The sequence below is a fragment of the Ophidiomyces ophidiicola genome (genome assembly GCF_022830035.1).
Source record: "Ophidiomyces ophidiicola strain CBS 122913 chromosome Unknown scaffold_27, whole genome shotgun sequence".
In the NCBI taxonomy this organism is placed as follows: domain Eukaryota; kingdom Fungi; phylum Ascomycota; class Eurotiomycetes; order Onygenales; family Onygenaceae; genus Ophidiomyces; species Ophidiomyces ophidiicola.
Genome location: NW_026054667.1, coordinates 142,929 through 161,091, shown reverse-complemented (window position 1 = coordinate 161,091; position 18,163 = coordinate 142,929). Strand labels below are relative to the sequence as shown.

The 18,163-nt window shown below is 47.9% G+C and overlaps 6 protein-coding genes across 6 annotated transcripts; 2 read left to right on the top strand and 4 right to left on the bottom strand.

Moving 5' to 3' along the window:
• Positions 1 to 469: 469 nt before the first annotated feature.
• TOP3 (DNA topoisomerase) lies at positions 470 to 2,668 on the bottom strand (the record flags this gene model as incomplete). Its single annotated transcript, XM_049254446.1, has 7 exons — positions 470 to 1,259; positions 1,306 to 1,442; positions 1,497 to 1,819; positions 1,870 to 2,039; positions 2,092 to 2,270; positions 2,334 to 2,534; positions 2,591 to 2,668. The coding sequence occupies 7 exons, from the start codon at positions 2,666 to 2,668 to the stop codon at positions 470 to 472; spliced, it is 1,878 nt and encodes a 625-aa protein (XP_049106593.1).
• A 248-nt stretch (positions 2,669 to 2,916) lies between these two features.
• On the top strand, positions 2,917 to 4,060 carry LOZ57_005414 (uncharacterized protein; the record flags this gene model as incomplete). The annotated part of the gene is made up of 2 exons (XM_049254445.1): positions 2,917 to 3,276; positions 3,341 to 4,060. The coding sequence occupies 2 exons, from the start codon at positions 2,917 to 2,919 to the stop codon at positions 4,058 to 4,060; spliced, it is 1,080 nt and encodes a 359-aa protein (XP_049106592.1).
• A 658-nt stretch (positions 4,061 to 4,718) lies between these two features.
• Positions 4,719 to 7,483, bottom strand: AFG3 (AAA ATPase afg3; the record flags this gene model as incomplete). Its single annotated transcript, XM_049254444.1, has 2 exons — positions 4,719 to 5,503; positions 5,560 to 7,483. 2 exons carry the CDS (start codon positions 7,481 to 7,483, stop codon positions 4,719 to 4,721), a joined length of 2,709 nt encoding a protein of 902 aa, XP_049106591.1.
• Positions 7,484 to 8,350: 867 nt separating this feature from the next.
• On the bottom strand, positions 8,351 to 11,374 carry LOZ57_005412 (uncharacterized protein; the record flags this gene model as incomplete). Its single annotated transcript, XM_049254443.1, has 7 exons — positions 8,351 to 9,092; positions 9,142 to 9,705; positions 9,758 to 9,933; positions 9,990 to 10,486; positions 10,546 to 10,913; positions 10,994 to 11,121; positions 11,180 to 11,374. The coding sequence occupies 7 exons, from the start codon at positions 11,372 to 11,374 to the stop codon at positions 8,351 to 8,353; spliced, it is 2,670 nt and encodes an 889-aa protein (XP_049106590.1).
• Positions 11,375 to 14,363: 2,989 nt separating this feature from the next.
• Positions 14,364 to 16,841, bottom strand: LOZ57_005411 (uncharacterized protein; the record flags this gene model as incomplete). Its single annotated transcript, XM_049254442.1, has 5 exons — positions 14,364 to 14,518; positions 14,595 to 15,276; positions 15,331 to 15,906; positions 15,955 to 16,219; positions 16,267 to 16,841. The coding sequence occupies 5 exons, from the start codon at positions 16,839 to 16,841 to the stop codon at positions 14,364 to 14,366; spliced, it is 2,253 nt and encodes a 750-aa protein (XP_049106589.1).
• A 246-nt stretch (positions 16,842 to 17,087) lies between these two features.
• On the top strand, positions 17,088 to 18,009 carry GAR1_2 (H/ACA snoRNP pseudouridylase subunit; the record flags this gene model as incomplete). Its single annotated transcript, XM_049254441.1, has 6 exons — positions 17,088 to 17,163; positions 17,230 to 17,277; positions 17,334 to 17,434; positions 17,493 to 17,638; positions 17,695 to 17,723; positions 17,780 to 18,009. 6 exons carry the CDS (start codon positions 17,088 to 17,090, stop codon positions 18,007 to 18,009), a joined length of 630 nt encoding a protein of 209 aa, XP_049106588.1.
• Between the last annotated feature and the right edge of the window lie 154 nt (positions 18,010 to 18,163).

Here is an 18,163-nt window from a genome sequence, read left to right as displayed (position 1 = left end):
GAATGATGTTGTGGCGATTTTGAATTCTTCGTGGTTTTTTGACTATGCTTGTCTCAGCATAGTTTGGGAAGGAAAGATTTTAGGGACTCGCTTTTATTGTTTTCTCTCCTTTTTGCTGTTACATTGAAATTTTCTATCTGCCCAATGCTGTGTGTTTCCCAGTGTTCGAAAATTGGCTCTAACCCACGTTATGTCTATGTTTGTCTCAGCATGGTTTGGGAATGTTTTAGGGGCTTGTTTTTATTGCATTCTATCCATTATGCTATCAAGTTTTATATCCACCCAGTGTTACATGGGTTGTCCGGTGTTACACCCACCTTTATCAGAAATCAGAAGTCAAGGACCTCAAAATAGAAGGCTCTCATCCTTATTAGTCAAATAATTGTCTGTAATTCTCCGAAATGTTGTTTTTACACCCTTAACTACTAGATTCTAAGGCCCATTTCTTGTCGTCTAAGTCGATAAAATGTTACTCACCCTGGTCAAAAACATATTTTCTACAAGCCTGTTTGAGGATATCCATTCTCCGCTGTGTGTGAACAAATACCCGTCGATACATCTCTAAGCTGTCATTGACAACCTGTCTTCTAGTCAAGGTGCCAGCACATATATCGCGCATACGCAACTCCATTTCTTTCCGTAAAAATGGCTTGCAGAGACTGGGACAGTCAGCCAGATCGAGTACCAAATCATTATATCCTTCAACCAAGGCCACCCCAAGCTTTGTTGGAATGAATTCATCCACTGAATTCCGGCTATTTCCATTGCGGGGCCTAGTTGCAACGTATTCACGTTCTTTGATGGTGTGGATGTGATCTGCCATTGTAGCATCCGTTCCGATGCCATTAGCATCCATGAGGCCAATTAGCTCTGGCTCCGTGAGATAATTTGGAGACACCGTTTTACCGTCTGTGATGTTTGCCTCTTTGGGCTCAAACATTTCACCAACAGTGAATTTGGGAAGTTCCTGGCTGCTTTCCCATTTGTCGTATACGTATATGTCAAGATAGTTGCGTTCTAAAACGACAAGTCCCTTAGCATGAAACTTCTCGTCTCCATAGTCAATATCAACTTCGCTTGTTTCGCCTTTCGCGTCTTCGGAGCAGCAGGCGAGAAATCGACGGACGACAAATTCGTATATGCGTCTTTCATCAGCGTTGATCGCTGAAGGGGCTACATATGCCACTGGGTGAATTGGGGGGTGGGCTTTGTCGTTGTGGCGACCTGAACGCGGTTGTTGGAATCCGCCGTTTACTAGGCTATTAGCTGTTAGCTCATTTACGACGTGACAGTTATTTGAATTACCTTTGAGCATATTGACCCCATGTCGTATCTTGAACTTGCTTTTCAACAAGCTTTCTCAAATCAATCGCTTTGTCAAATTGGTCTGTTTCGGTACGTGGATAACTTATGAACCCCTTAGTATACAATGTTTCTGCTATCTATCAAGAATTAGCAAGGGCACAGAAGCGTAGAAGTATAATATTCGTACGCACTTTCATAACCTTTTTACTATCCATGCGAAGAAATTTGCTGCCCATCATTTGCAAATCGACAGTCGTCAGAGGTAGAGGGCGCCACTTCTTCGTAGGCTTTTTGTTAACCTTTATAACCTTCGCTGTTTTGGCATCTAAACATCTTTCAAACAATACAACCACGGCAGCTCTATCAAATAAATGACCTCGGTTCCAGCTAAAGTTTACCGTCTTTCCTTCCCGGGCATGTGAGACCTTTATTGACCAGAATGGCTCTGGTTTGAAGTTCTTTACTCGAAAGTACCGATCGACGACAAACCCCAAAGTGGGAAATTGGCACGAGCCTTGGAAATATCAGAACTTGTTCAAATAAAAATTACCAATGAAGCCTTACCGTAACTAATCAGGCGTTTGCTGAGAGGATCTCCTAAGGTACCAAGTTGCAGTGTTAAAAGTCGTGTAAAGGCAGCTCCTATCCTGAGATCCAATTCAATCCTAGCGGCAACAGCATTAGCCAGTCGCTCATCAAGATTTATCGGGTTCTTTGCTGCTCGCATCACATGGCTAATGGGTGTTAGCAGCAGTGTCCAAGATGTAGGACTATTGAATCGCTAACGCTTTCTCTGTATTACTGAATTTGGCTCTCCTAACTTCAATTCCAGGGTTACCCTTAATAGCTTCGGTTCGTACTTCTGCCCCAATATGTTCTCCCTCACGATCGCAATCAGTCCAAATAAAGAGAGCATCCGCCTGTCGTGCTTTATCTCGAATATTCTGAGCGATGCTAACTCTCTCCTAAGGACGATCAGGATCAACATTTTGTCCTTCTTGAGAAACGGCCAGAAAAAAGAGTCGTACTTTAGCTACACCTTCAATTACAGGTGCATCGAAAAGCTGGGCAGGTGGGCAAGACTGCCAGTGCCTTAACTGTGGTTCAAAGTCTAGCTCTGTCAAATGACCAATGACGCTGGTCATTGTGACCGTAGAATGGCCCCACGGAGGGCCAAATGCAAATTGAAACTCATAATTCTTAACATACTTATTGCCGCGAATCGATACCTAAGGAATTAGCCAGGTTTCTATCTTTCGGGCCATGCTCTCCCCACCGTTCTGACTGAACCACCAGAAAGATGCTGAGCAACCGCCTTGGCGATGGCAGGCTTCTCTGCAACACATAAAACTCTAGCACCCATAATACTAGCGCCACCACATATGCGCAGCGCGCCTCACTTAGCTATGGCTCATTGCGACGGCGTTGTAAGTCGTTGGACGTTCAATTGCGCAGTTGCGGCGCGTGTGAAGCGTGCAGACGCGTTAAGCTCTTTAAGCGCGGACGCCAAGGATCCAGCTCCAGCCTTGGCAGTGCGACTTTTTCGTCAACAAGCAACGAAACGTTCAAGCGGCTTCGACCAGCCGCCTCGACTCCGTCCAACGGCCCACCATGGCACTGCCGACTCTTACATCGTTACCCGATTGTGCGAACTTCACTCTTAGCGTCCAGCCATTTCTCTCTCAATTCAATTCGCTGCACACTCGGGTTCTTGAAGCAGGGCGGGATTTTGAAGCTCTCAAATCTATCTATATCGCAACAAACCCTCTTGTAACCGCTGTCGCATTCTCGCTGTTTCTCGTGCCGCTGCTCTTAATCGTGTCAGAAATTAACAGAAATTACTCTCAAGTCGATCGTTTATGGAGCATTCTTCCCTCTGTCTACAATGGCCATTATGTTCTGTGGTCTTTCATGAATGGTATCTCGACTGAACGCACTTGGACTATCTTTGTCTGCTCCTCAATCTGGAGTGTGAGTCTCTCAATAAATTTTCTATTCCATTGCTTTTGTACGATGCTAATAATTGAACAACTAGGTACGTCTGACTTACAATTATTGGAGAAAAGGCGGCTACTTGATCGGCTCTGAAGATTATAGGTGGACAATTGTGCGCGACAAAGTCAACAATGGTTTCATCTTTTTCCTGTTCAACATAGTATTCATTTGTCTAGTACAGTCCCTTCTTCTCTTGTCAATCACCACCCCAACCTATATCTTCCTTCTGTCAAGCACCGTCAAATCTACACCGGCATTCGGATTACCTGATCTCGCCTTTTCCCGGGCTATGATATTCTTTATTGTCCTCGAGTATTTTGCCGACCAACAACAATGGGACTTCCAAACCGCCAAACAATCCTACCAACGAACAGCTAAAGTTCCGCCAGAGTTCAAAGATGTTTTTTCAGCCGACGATCTCAACCGCGGGTTCGTCATCAGTGGACTTTGGTCATGGTGTCGCCATCCCAATTTCGCTGCGGAACAGGCTGTTTGGATCACACTATACGCATGGTCTTGCTATACGACTCAGACATATGTGAACTGGAGTGGGATCGGCGCGTTATCATATGTTTTGTTATTCCAGGGAAGCACAATTCTTACCGAATCGATTACGGCTAGCAAATACCCTGAGTACGATGATTATCAGTACTTAGTGGGGAAGTTCATTCCTATTCCATGGCTAGGTTCCGGGCATGAGGCTATGTCAAAAAGGAAGAAAAATTCTCACAAAGTCTCGGACGAGAAGAAGGTAGAATAGCTGGGTGTTTTGAAAGGACAAAATAGTCTGTTCGCATCGCCGATTATATGCTGAGACCTTCCTCTCATCCTATAGGAAAATTGTTGCCATGTAATTTATTGGTTATCATTTCTCAATACTATTGTATCTCTCAGTAACTCCATTCCCTTCTCCAGTATTCTGAGACACACCCTTAAATCACTTACTGGTGGGCAAGGATTCGGCACATTTCCCATAAAAAAGCTCTTACGGAAGCTACGAGAAAAATAGAAAGGAAGATATCACAAAATGCTCACTACTATACAGATAAACATACCTGACGTACTCCAAAATAATGGGCATACAAGGATGAACAAAAAGAACACCACATGAGCAGAGATCTAGCCACAAAATGTCCAACATCCGTAAATGGTACAACACACATGAAATGCCATCAGAATGCTTGTACCCTGTGCTTGTTCCTCCACTTTGCCACGCCAGCTCTTGTGGAAGCTATTTTATCTTACCGGTATTGAAAATAGGGCGAGGCTGAATAGAGTTTGGAATGGAAATATAAGGTAGATATTGGGTAGACAGGAGAAAAAATGCAGAGGGGTTTAGATTGTACACACAATACATACACGCCGGACATGAAGGGGGGATAAAATGATAGGGGCTTATCGAAGTGGTTAATAAATTCTCATGAAGAAGGGCTATTTTCCGAGCCCTTTTCGGTCATATTTGGGCCTTCTGTGGGTGGTGGGGGAGGAGCGATCGTTCCTCCGCCTTCTGTTCCATCAAAATACTTCGCAAACTCTCCCGACTCAGGCCACTCCCGCTTACCAAGTAAGCGCACAAGATCATCGCGAGAAAGAACTTCTTTCGACAATAGTTCCTCAGCGACAAGACGGATTTCCGGCATTTTTGACTCTAATAAGGTACGGCATTGCTTATAGGCTTCGTCGACGATACGTCGGACTTCAAGATCGATGTTCCTGGCCGTTTCTTCGGAGAAGGGTTTGTGTAACTGTTGCTGGTCTTCCTCAAAATACAGGTATCCGATCTTTGAGGACATTCCAAACTTGGTAACCATAGCGGTCGCTAGGCGAGTGACCTTGTTAAAATCATCACTCGCACCGCTCGTTACAGTGTCAAAATGAAGTTCTTCGCTAACACGGCCGCCAAGAGTCATTGCCATGCGGTCCATAAGTTGGTGAACATTCATCAAATAGGTATCACCTTGGGCGGGTAGGTATTGGGCATAGCCTAGGGCTCCCTGACCACGAGGGATAATGGATACTTTCAGGAGCGGGTCTGCATACTTGAAGTACCAGCCGCAGATTGCATGGCCAGCTTCATGATAAGCAACAGTCCGCTTTTCTTCTGGTGATAAGACGAGTGATTTTTTCTCAAGGCCACCAACAACTCTCTCAATCGCTTGCTCAAAATGCTTCATGACAACACTAGATGCGTGTTCACGTGCAGCTGTAATGCTTTAGTCTTTATTCAAAAGTTTTGACAGATTTCAGAGCAGTACGTACCAACTAAAGCAGCTTCGTTCACACAGTTAGCAATGTCGGCGCCAGAAAACCCAGGTGTTAAAGCAGCAAGTCTGCCCTTTAGATATTCCATATCCTCATGCGTAACAATCTTTTTTAAGTGAACACCGAAAATTTGCTTACGACCATCCATGGTGGGCCGATCAATAGCAATATGTCTATCGAATCGGCCAGGGCGCATCAGGGCTTTATCAAGAACGTCGGGTCTGTTGGTACCAGCAAGAACAACAACCTGCTCTGAGGTGTTGAATCCATCCATCTCTGTCAGAATCTGGTTGAGGGTGCTCTCCCGCTCATCGTTACCACCGCCGAAATTTTGTTTGGCTCTTGACTTGCCAATGGCATCGATTTCGTCAATGAAGATTATGCAAGGAGTGTTTTTTCGCGCGTTTGCGAAAAGATCACGAACACGAGATGGCCCAACACCAACAAACATTTCCACGAACTCTGAACCGCTGACGCTGAAAAATGGAACGCCAGACTCGCCGGCTGTGGCCTTCGCTAGTAGTGTCTTACCGGTACCTGGTGGGCCAGAGAGGATAGCACCGCGGGGAATCTTAGCGCCTAGCCTTTGGAATTGTTCAGGCTTTTTCAAGAAGCTAACAAACTCCATGATTTCCACCTTGGCTTCATCCATACCAGCAACGTCAGCGAATTTAGTCTTGATGTCTGTCTCATGGTTAAATCGTCGAGCCCGGCTTTTGCCAATTCCAAAAATACCACTTTGTCCGCCTGCACCGCCAGCCGCACGCCTTGAGAGCCAAAAGAAAGAACCAATGAGCAATATTGTTGGGCCAAATGACATCAGGGTGGCTAGCCATGCAATTTCATCGGAGTATGAGACGGGTATTCGTTCAGAGCTAGGTATACCAAGTTCTCTCTGTGCTTCATCCAGCCTTCTTTCAAACGACTCGACAGATCCAATGGAGAAGTAGTAATAGAAGTTGGGTCGACTGGCGGGTGAATCTGGGTACATGCTTGCGACCGCTTCACGGTGAAGCTCAACGCGGACTCTATTACGGTTCACAACTGTAAGTTTCTCAACAAGCCCCTTATCAAAAAATGTAGTTCTGAATTCCTGCCACGTTATATCCCTCGTTGTATCTCCAGGAAAGAGGCTGCGGTAGATATAATACGAAACAAAGGCACCGATTACTAGATTGAGACCGTCGGTTCGTAGTTCAAAAGGTTTAAACTGCTGGCCTTGCTGATTCTGCTGGTTTTGCTGGCTTTTTGGTTCACCATCCTCTTGTTTTTTCGACTGTTCGTCGTTTGTCTTTCGCTTTACGCCAGAACTCTCGAAAAAATCGTCTTTTAGCTCGCGATTCTTCGTAGCTTCCATCAACACCTTTTTGCTGAGTACTAGAAAGAGTTTCGAAGCCGTCGCAAGGGAAATGCCATTTGGTCGATCTAAGGTGTCCATTAGCTCCTTAACCTCAGGCGGAAGTCCATTCTTCTTAAAGTCCTCCAAGCCATTTTCGATTGATTTTAATTGCGACGGCGGACTATGCTTCCTTGCCAAAAGAATCAATCTATCAATCTGCTCGATTTCTTTCTTGCTAGCACGATACTGCGGCGTTTTCGATTCCGCGCCGCTTGCCGGCGGTGTTGGTTCGGAGGAAGGCGTCTTGTTGCCATTGTGATTCGAGCCTGGTAATTGCTTATCTGACGATTCCTTATTTACTCCAGATTCATTCTTCTCATTTTTTCTATTATCACTCGGTGGCTCTGGCTCGCCAGGGTTGACTGTGGCGTATGTTCGCGAACGATGTACGGATATGAACGCGGATAACTGAGATTGCTGAGGTAAACGTGGTCTCGCGCTTCGTGTCGCAAATGCCGCACACTCTGCTGCTCTCCTCGAGTATCGAGCGAGATTGCCTGGCCGCCGCAAGAAAGTGGCCATGGTCGAGCGAGAGGGACAGGGTGGTCGGCTAATGGAATTGATAGCAGTAGGTCACGGAAAATATCAGCCTGGGAACCCGGAAAAAAACCCCCATTCACCAAAACAGGCATTCATACAACAACACAGACAAGATGCAACAGACCTCACGCATCACCCTCGTCGTGGAGGTTGGTTCCATCTGCGGAAGATCGCCGGCTCTCTGAATTTTCGCCCAGATGCTGACTCATCTGCCCAGTGGTCCAGAGCGCCAAGACACATACTTCATCGAATCGCCACTCAAGAGAAGCGAAGAGTGCTGAGTGAGCACAATTGCGGGCGTGCTGTGGACCTTACGACTTACGTTCAAATTGACTATCTTCTACTGGAAGCTGAGTACAGAGCGAACCGGCTCGCAATTATAAAAAAAAGAGATAAATTGAAAGAAAGGTAGGCCGAGCCCCTATCATCAGCTATAATACATAGATACATAACAATAGAGAAATAGTCGGGTACACTGACATTTTCGAGTCTTTGTAAGAAGTATTATCCTTCAACAGAGTGGGGAAGCAGTAATAAGCGCGTCGGCAATCGTAGGCCATCTGTCCCCAGCACAACAGGGCAATTTGTAATAATGGGGAAACAATCCCAAAAGAGCTTGCGCCGCCGTGAAATGTAACACTCTGCAATCCGACCAAAAGAACGCCGCTTAAATTAGAGAATCCACCAGGCGTCTACCGAATCGAAACGCCTTCATCTTAAATCACGTTACCATCCATCTGGTCATCCATCCATCACAGGTCGCATTCCTAGTCCAAAACACTGCACCGCTTTTAAAAACCAACCTTTCACACGCGTACAATCGAAAAACAACATGTTTCTTTGGGATCATTATGTCGATCCATCATCTCCAAACTGAAAGTTGTTGTTGGGCATTTCTGCCCAATCCCATTCTAACGTCATTGGCATTTGCCATAGATCCTGCGGGACGAAGGGTTGCTGGAAAGCGGAGATATCGATAGGCAGTGGATCTGCAGGGAAAGCTTGTTCTGAGGTTAGGGTTGCTGTTTGGTTCAACGTTGGACCGCCCAGTAGTCCCGAGAAATCCTGGTTCAAGCCTGTAGTGCCTTTTGGAAGAGTTGTTGGGATGTTCTCTGCTGTAGTAGCTTGAAACATCGGTTGCTGTTCCGGTTGTGACGCCGGAAAACCGGCCATGGCTGCAGTTGGCGGCGGACAGTTATTAGGGGCTGCCATATATGGAAATCGCGGAGATGTTTGGGTAGACTGGGGCATCACTGGCGGTGATGTGACTGCAGACAAAGGGACATCGGTGCCGGACTCGTTTGGTGTTTCAACAATACTATTATCGTCTGCAGTTGCCTTACGCTTTCTTCTGGCCTGTGACTCTGTCTCCGCACGGTCGAGGACCACTTTAGCAATTCTTTCAAACTCTGAGCAGACACTAAGCATGCGTTTCACACTGCCATTAGATTCGTCCGTCGCAAGCTTTGACAGGAAATTCACAACCAAATTCATCAGCTTCACATCTGACCGTGCCCGGGCATCTAGTGGGTTTTGAAGAATATTTGCGAAAAGGGTAACAAGAGCAGAAATGGGAAAGTAAAGAATCAACCTGTGGTTTAAGTCAGCCTTACAGTCTAAACAGAGCTTAGAATTCTTACCAAACACAAGCAAAATCGCCTTGCGGAATGTATTTTATTAAATTGATCGATGCCCTAGCAGCAGAAACACACAAAACGGCCGAAGAAAAGACTCTTGGGTTCAGCGGCCTGGCGTTAAGTCCCTGAATTGCATAATTTGAAAGACGGCTCGTCCAGTATCCATGGTGTACCGACATCCGATGGATTGTTGTCAGGCAGTTATAGTAAGCAAAATGGAGGACGACTATGGGTAGGATCAAAGGTCGATGGGTAGTTTTGATTTCATACTCGGGGCGGAAGTCTAGGGGGATGCTGTCCTTCCAGTCTTCGAGCTCTCTATCAAGCTCGCCGATCGTGTTTAGAAGTTCTCCATCTGACTGACGTGCGGCTTTCGTGGAGTACAGCTGCTTGTAAACTTTGCTTTCGATGGTTCCGAAAAGACACATTAAACGGAATAAGTTGACCTTGCTTTTACCGTCTGAAAGAGGCACATTTCCAATGTTGTCGGGAGGATCTTCACTAGGAAGCTCGACATTCATATCGTCATCGTCTTGTACTGGTGGGCGCCCTGAACGTAGACAGATACTAGAAGCCAATCAGTAAATGTAACCATCAAAAATAATACACCAAACCCTACTCTTTGTCCAGCATATATGCTATCCAGAACACTCGTTTCCGTTGTTCAAGCTCAACTGGGTTCAAGCCAAATCCGGAGCCTCGTTTATGTAGACCAATACTGTGGGAGAGGCGAATGGCAGCAGCAACGAGGAAGAAACTAGGCTGAGGGTTGGGCGTTCCTTGTAAAAAGAGAGCCTACGATATTAGACAAGGCAAATTCTCAAATCACAGAATGACAGGTATCCACTCACCATCCCAAGGAGTGCTTGCACACTCAAAAGGTCAGTATTTCGCATAGTAAGCTCCGTCAAAACGCCCATAGCATTTTTCAGATATAGCCAGGCTTTCTTATCTTCTTCTTGGGGGGCAAGATTGCTCATGACTCGTAAACGGTGCGCTATGGCTAGGGCAACATTGATGCTTGCCCACCATCCCGAGCCTTCATAAGGGTCCCGTGAGTATTGCCTCTCCACCAAGTGCATAAATGTTGGCTCATGAAATAATGGGAAAACACAGTTGAAATTCTCAAAATAATCTCGAAAAAGAGATAGGGCTTCGTCTCGAGGTGGCAGAGGCTTGAATACTCGTCGAGCAAATATGTCGCTAAAGATTTCTGGTTTCCAATATATCCATTTATTATCGTCTATGTAGGCGGACGATATCATGTCCTCAAATGAAGAGTCACCGGTCTTCTCATTAACCCACTGTATACCTTTCGGGGAGAAAATCGAGAATCCAGAAGAGGACCCTGCAAATACGTTAGCATAAGTAAAAAAAAAAAAAGAGGCGTTTAACAACAGCATGTACCAATGTATCTAGTCTCCCCACAATTAGTAGTGACCAGCGAGCACATCATATCCGATAGTGAATCCAACTCAGCCTCCGACTCTTTCTGAGAATCCGGTGAGCCTGCAGGGCTCCGCGGGCTAAGATTCGACTCGGCGCGGGGGGTGGAATGGTGGGACGATGGCCCAGGCATCATTGGAAGCGCAGAGCTAGGTATGGAAGGCATTCTCGACGGCTGTGATGCTGAAATTACAGACCTATCTGCAAGCCGCCGTTCCAATGTACCGAGATCTGTCTTTCCACCGTCCACCTCTGATAGCAAGCCGGACAGTCGCAGCAGAGATTCCATGCGGCCCAAACGGTTTTCCAAGCCTTCAATATATTTAGCTCTAGGCCAGACAGCACAGTATTAGCATCGTTTGACACAGATAATTGAAATATACATGCTAAGACGCACGAATAAACATACCCTTTTGGGGGGTTTCTTTTCTTTTCGACCTGCGTAAAGATGCATTCCGTCTTATAGTTGATGCAATGTGAACATTTTGGCATCTTCCCATCGCACTTGATCTTCTTCTTGCGACACATATCACAGGCCTAAAAGAGCTCGTTCGTCAGACACAACAGCTTCCAAAGCAGGCAATGAACGACAGACCCTAGCAATCCTTCTCCGCTTCGCATCGTTATTGTCTTCCAACCCCCCCATCATCTGCTCTTCTGAGTACACGGATCCCATTGTGGGCGGGGCTGGAGAGCCTTCCGAATGGCCAAACATCTGCGGCGGCTGACCTGCCAGCTGCGACATATCAAAGTCAGGGCCATCTGGCTTTCCGCCGCTGAACTGCTCCATGAGCCCGAGCCGCCACGACCTAAGATATTGCCAGATGGCGGATGCAACCTGGGCCCGGGCGGCCTATTCTTGCCCTTTGACTGCTCCGGAGACGATCCGCAGCAAGCACTGGTTTGCGGGGCGAGGAGGAGGAACTGTCTATCTGCACGTGGGGCCGGTGACAGATAGACGCGAGGGTTTTGCGAGGCCAAGGGGTGCAATGGGTGACGGCGTGAGAGTCCCAGCGGTACTAGGCGGACAGAGATCCAAAGCGCGGGAGCAATTCGAGATATGGGGCGTTGGTCGATGGAGGCGAAGGTGGTAAAAAGTGGTATGTAACTAGCTACGCTGTAGATGGCGTAGAGAACTAACTACGGAGTATCCAAGGGCGAAAGCTTACCAGGTGAACTCAGTCGGCAACACTCTGCCAACGGCACAAGCTCGCACGCGCAGGGGAGCCAGGGCACGACATCCAGAAATTAGTCAACTATGACAGCGGCGCCCCCCCCCCCTATCACACAGCCCAGGAATCTCCCTTGCTCCAAGAACCCGTCCGCAGCCGTTCCAGAGAGCCCGCCGGTGATCTATGGCTTGGCATCGATCCAGGCGAAGATCCGGTGTGGATGAAGCTATTATTATTTCTTTCACAGCCAGTACGACATTTGGCCTGATACGGCAAGCTGCCCGGGGCCTCGAGCAGCTCGGGCGAGCTGGCGCGCCGCGTCTCATTGGCAGCCTGCGCCCCGACTGTGGGAGCTGTTGAACGACGGCTCGTTGTCTGGCGCGGGAAGATGGATCCTGGGAGAGGATCTGGAACAACAGCCCGCTCACGATGTAACTGATAGACTGACTGGCTGAATACTTACACTACTAGCTAACTATACTGCTACAGAGCCAGGGTTCAGTAGACGAGAGCCGTGCAGACTCGACGGCTCTCGTGCACCAAACCAATGCCGCCAGCCTGCCTGTGCAACCGAACCGGCTCCCAACAACAGCCTCCAGACGCGCAGACAAAGGCGGCGCCAGGGATTAGCAAGTCGGTGAGAAATTAATAGGCTTCGACCGCTGCTCCATCCTCAGCCACGGGCGGAGTCCATGCGCTTTCAGGCAGGGGAGAATAAGATCATAATGCGCCGCCAGGGCGACCTGCTGTGCTACACCTACAGGCAGCACAGCGTCTTGCACACAGGATGCACGCTGGCCTTTGGGCCCGGGGCTGTTTGTTATTCTTGGGAATCGGCGCTTGGAGCTTCAGGTCAGATTCAACCCAGGGCTGCGATCGCACCTGGTCACTCGCCGCTCGCTCCCAGGAATGAATCATAGCTGGCACCGCAACCTGCTGGTTCTCCTTATTTTTATTATTAATCCCTTCCGATCCAACGCCGAGATCACTAATGGCCCTGGCGCGCCTTGTCGCCGCCCACGTCCCGAAGACGAGCAAGCTTCCAAGCTTAAGCACGCTCAAACAGCCAGTCACCACGCGGGGCCCAGTCGTTTAAAACGTTGGGACATACCAGGGCTGCACTGCCTGCGTCCTGCTGTAACTCACTGGAACCACATGGTATTCCGCGGGCGTCAGCTCCAAGCAGCGAGCACTGTAAATCCCGCAAAAATAATATGATAGTGCCGTGTCAATCATCGCAGCTCGTGGCTTTCACACCAAAAGATGACGAAGATGAGTCAAGCCGCCGTATTCCCCGTATTCGAAGTCGGGATTGGAAGAAGCTGTCGGGATAGCTAGAGCGAGACAAGGCCCCCGGGGCAGGCCGAAGAACTCTATCAGGTGGGAATGTCTTAGCCCACCATCAAACGAGAACGTCTAGAAAGTCTTTTAGGCCTGCCCCCCGCGCCTCAAGGCAACAGCATTTCACCCGCGCTTGATAGGCGTGGCTGCAACCGGCGGTGCGAACGCGCGTGCGGGCTTTTTCTTGGTTGGTGTTTAGTAGTTGGCTTATCAGCACTAGTTAACTAATGAGCAGGACAGAGTCTCCATCAACTGCCGAAATTGCGATGTGCTTTTTGAACCCCATTATTATTAGCATTGTTCCTTCAGGTCATCAGCGGGTTTTCAAAGCCACGATGATGGCGAGGCCTCCAATATTATTATTTACTCTCCAGGTGTTACACAGCGGCAACATGGATGGCAGGGTGCAAACGTAGACCCACATCGTTACGGCCGCCTGTCGATATTTAATATGCATGTTCGACAGCGTTGTGTTGGACATACGGAGTACATATTTTGAATCCCAGGATACCTTGATAAACACCAGGAACCCGAGGTTCACTAACATCACAAGGAGAGTGGTTTACCACGTTCGTGACTCTATTCATACCCGTGTTAGCACCATGAAGAAAATGACAATTGCTCTCAAGACAGCTCTCAAATTCTGGCCATGCCGGCGGCCCGGCATGATCATTTGTCCGTCTGCCTGAGGCGATCGACAGCAATGTGATTGATAACAAAAATGGATGCAAAGGAAGTATCGCCCATCTCATGGTTCTGTACTACGGCACGTTCAGCCGAGACCGTGTTGATTACCAAGCCGGAGTGCAACGTGACCCGGAGTGACGGATTGGGCATTGCAGAGAATAATCTTTTCCCATTACCCCCCTCACTCGGCTACAGTTAACTGCTACATGAATAATGACACACGGAGAGTCCGATATGGGTCTTCGGGCAACTAGGTGTATAGCCTAATTTGGTACTCTACGCTGGTATGCTGGCTCAGCACCGAGTTTCAGTGCTTGAAATAGAATCGATTATTGTACGGAGGATGTCTGTAGTATTCGTGGTATTTGCAATCCAAATTTTCCTGGCTCCTGGACATAAGCAACACTAGAAGTTGGGTGGTTGGACGAATATCAGCTTAAGCTTGCTACCAATGAAACCACATCACACGGGACAACACGGCAAGTTTTCAGGCAGCCTGTGACATGTTCCCTATTTCTACACCGTACGCAATCTAAATTCCGTGTTTATTCAGCAAAGACCGACAGCAGCCAACAACATCTAAAGCTCATTGCGCAGGCGACGCTCCTTGCGAAGAGCACGGAGTTTAGCCCGAGCCTCGTCAAGTGGGATGAGGCTGCCCTTTGCTTGGGATGCAGGATCGTCGCGGTTTCTAATATTGACGGTGCGGGTCTCCTTTTCTTGAGCACCAACAACTGTTGATCAATGTCAGCTAAGGTGCCTGTAAAGGCGAAGGCAGTTGTAAAGAAAAGAAAAAAGCAAGCAACATACCAAAAATAAAGTTATACTGAGCCAGTTGGCCACTGCGAATCTTTTTCTGTAATGTATTGCCACTGACATCAATATCAACATTTAATTTATCCCCCCGAAGAATTCCCTGGAGCTCCTCAACATAGTCATAGACTGCTGGCATAACAGGCACAATGAGTATTTGTCGAGGGCTCAGCCAGAATGGCCATTTGCCGCCAAAGTGTTCAATCAGAATACCAAAAAAGCGCTCAAAACTACCAATAATGGCTCGGTGGATCATCACGGGCCGAGCACGTCCAGGTCCCGAAACACCCTCATCTGCATCGGGCTTGCTGCTATTATCTTCTTTTGAATCTGCAGCTTTTTGCTTCAGCGATTCGCCTGTCATGTACTCTAGCTTAAAATTCTGGGGAAGTTGGTAATCGAGCTGGATGGTGGCACACTGGAACTCTCTCTTAAGGGCATCCTGGATCGTGATGTCGATCTTTGGTCCATAAAAAGCGCCGTCACCTTCATCTATTTCCCAATCTGAGCCCTTAAACCTGGTGAGAGCTTCTTTTAGTTGAGCTTCAGCAAAATCCCAAGTCTCAAGTTTCCCGAGATATTTCTCCGGTCTAGTGGATATTTTCAACCTGAAGCTGAACCCGAAGAGCCCGTAGATGACGCTAAGAAAATCAAAAAGGCCCTCGATTTCTTGGGTGATCTGTTCCAGTCAGTAAATGAACTCGGTCTGGAGACGACTCAGACGGCACATTACCTGATCTTCGGTGCAAAAAATGTGAGTGTCATCTTGTTGGAATTTTCTAACACGGGTCAACCCATGTAAGGCTCCAGAAGCCTCATTTCTATGGAGCACACCAAAGTCTGCCATGCGGAGTGGCAGTTCTCGATAACTTCTCTCACGGTGATTGAACATGATGCAGTGACCAGGGCAATTCATAGGTTTCAAGGCCCATTCTCGTTTTTCTACTGCAAGTTTAAACATATCGTCTTTGTAGTGGTTCCAATGGCCGGAGGTGCGCCACAGGCCAACATCATACATGTTAGGTGACTGGACCTCTTGATAGCCTCGTTTGCGATATTCCGTTCGCAGCAGTTTCTGCAATTCGTTGAAGATTCTCGTTCCGTTGGGTAGAAGGAATGGACAACCAGGAGAGACGTCGTCAAAGAAGAACAACTCCTGCTCTTTGCCAATTTTCAGATGATTACGTTTTTCGGCTTCTTCAAGGAATTTAAGGTGATCTTGTAAAGACTTTTTGTCCGGGAATGCAACGCCGCGAATACGCTGTAAAGAATCATTTGACTGGTCACCTAAGAAATAGGCCGAAGAGTTCTACCAAAAGTCAGTGGCGAGCATGTAACTCGACTGGTGATTACTTACCTGCATAATCTTCATGGCCTTGATCTTTCCAGTATTTTGGATATGTGGTCCTCTGCACAAATCCACCAATGTGCCACACCGATATACGGTGCTGCTTTCACCTTCGATAAGATTGTTGATATAGTGCATCTTGTACTTGCTATAGCTGAACATTTTCTTTAGATCTTCTTTGGAGACTTCCAACCGATCAAATGATTGTTTTTCTTTAAAAATCCTGGTTGAGCGAGAATCCAATGACGGCCAATCCGACTCTTTTACAACTCCACTGTGAAATATTAGCCGGAGCACTGATATTGAACAATATACACCCACCTGTTTGGCAAGGCCATATCGTAGAAAAATCCTTGCGCAGTGGGTGGTCCATGAGAAAGCATGCACCCATACTCGCATTCCGCAGCCTCGCCTAAAACGTGAGCACTAGAGTGCCAGAACACCTCTCTTCCTTCAGGGCTATCAAACGGGAGGTAGGACACCCGGCAATCTTTCTCCAGCGGTCGATCCAAATCCCAGAGCTGTTTGCCGTCAAGCTTTGCAATAACCACATTGGCACTAAACTCCTTGGGAATATCCTTTAAGAAAGAGCCCGGGGTAGATTCCCATGCCTTGGCAATAACAGTCGCTGGGGAGCCATCACCGATATCGAGAGTGACGTTGATATCGAAACGGGGTCTGCTCTTCAATCCCTCGTCTGCAGCCCTCTTCAACTCATCAAACAACTTATTGCGCTCAACGATAAAGTCTGGAAGTGGTGTAGCGTCGGGTTTTTTCCCCTTGCCCGCTTTCTGCTGAGGGGTACTTTGAGCAGCGGGGGCTGAGCCGGCGGAGCGGTCAGGAAGGTCAGTTTGGACACCCTCGGAGATAGAGGATTTGGAAGTTTCTTCAGCCATGTCGAAGACTCGCTTGGGCTCTGGCCGTTCACCAGCAATCGCTGTTAATTCTCTTCAGTCGCGCAACCATTGATCCTCCCATATAGATGACTTCGAATTTAGGTTCTCCGCGAAAGCGGTGAGTCACGTGCCACTTTTTTTTCACACTCTTAGCCGAACCTAACTTTTGGCGAGGAATGGCAGCGTAACGAATACCAATTCGACCTTTCCAGCACCGCGCTTTTTGCCTAGCAAATTATTGGCATCATGTCCTTCCGAGGAGGCAGCAGAGGCCGTGGGTTTGGCACCGGCGCTAATCGAGGTGGCTTCGCTCCCCGTGGAGGTAAGAATGCTAGGAAGTTTTATCTCGAAACAATTTATCATCAGATGCTGACTAGACTTTTACCAGGACGAGGAGGAATGCAGCAGTCATTTGGCCCACCGGATACTGTCCTAGGTATATCTGAACAAGCTAGTCTCTGCTACGTAGACGGAAAGCTGATTTGGAGCTAGAAATGGGGTCATTCATGCATGCTTGTGAAGGAGAGATGGTCTGCGAATCCATCAACCCCAAAATCCCATATTTCAATGCGCCGATATATCTCGAGAATAAGGTACATCAATTTGCCTTGCAGCGAAAATGCACCTGAGCTAACAGCTCCCGGTATTTAGACGCCAGTCGGAAAGGTAGATGAAGTCTTGGGCCCAATTAATCAAGTATACTTCACGATAAAACCGCAGAACGGCATCGTCGCTACATCATTCAAAGCTGGCGACAAGTTCTACATTGGGGGTGACAAACTCTTACCTCTGGAGAAGTACGTGGTCAGAGAATGCCATTTACCTTACTGTGTTTCTAATATTCCGGTCACAGGTTCCTACCAAAACCTAAGCCACCACCAGGTATGATAGCACTCTTGCTGGTACATTTATGATCATGTCTGATGCAATCATCATAGGGGTCTCGAAACCTAAGAAAACACCCGGCGGTGGGCGAGGTGCCCCTCGCGGAGGTAGGGGCGGCGCCCGCGGTGGACGGGGAGCCCCAAGAGGAAGAGGCGGCTTTGGAGGCGGCTTTGGAGGCCGCGGTGGAGGCGGAGCTAGAGGCGGAAGAGGTGGCGGCTTCTCATCGCGCGGTGGTCCAAGGGGAGGCAGTCGTGGTGGGTTCCGGGGTCGCGGTTCTTATTAATTATCCCTTTCCATGGCGTTCTGGAGTATGTGCGGTTTGGGAGTTCATATATGGATACAATGTCGGCATACAATGCTGTCTGGCCCTGTATTCCAGCAGGGTTGTGTAAAAATAAATGAAAAGTTGCGGTGTGTTGGCTGATGCAATTCCCATG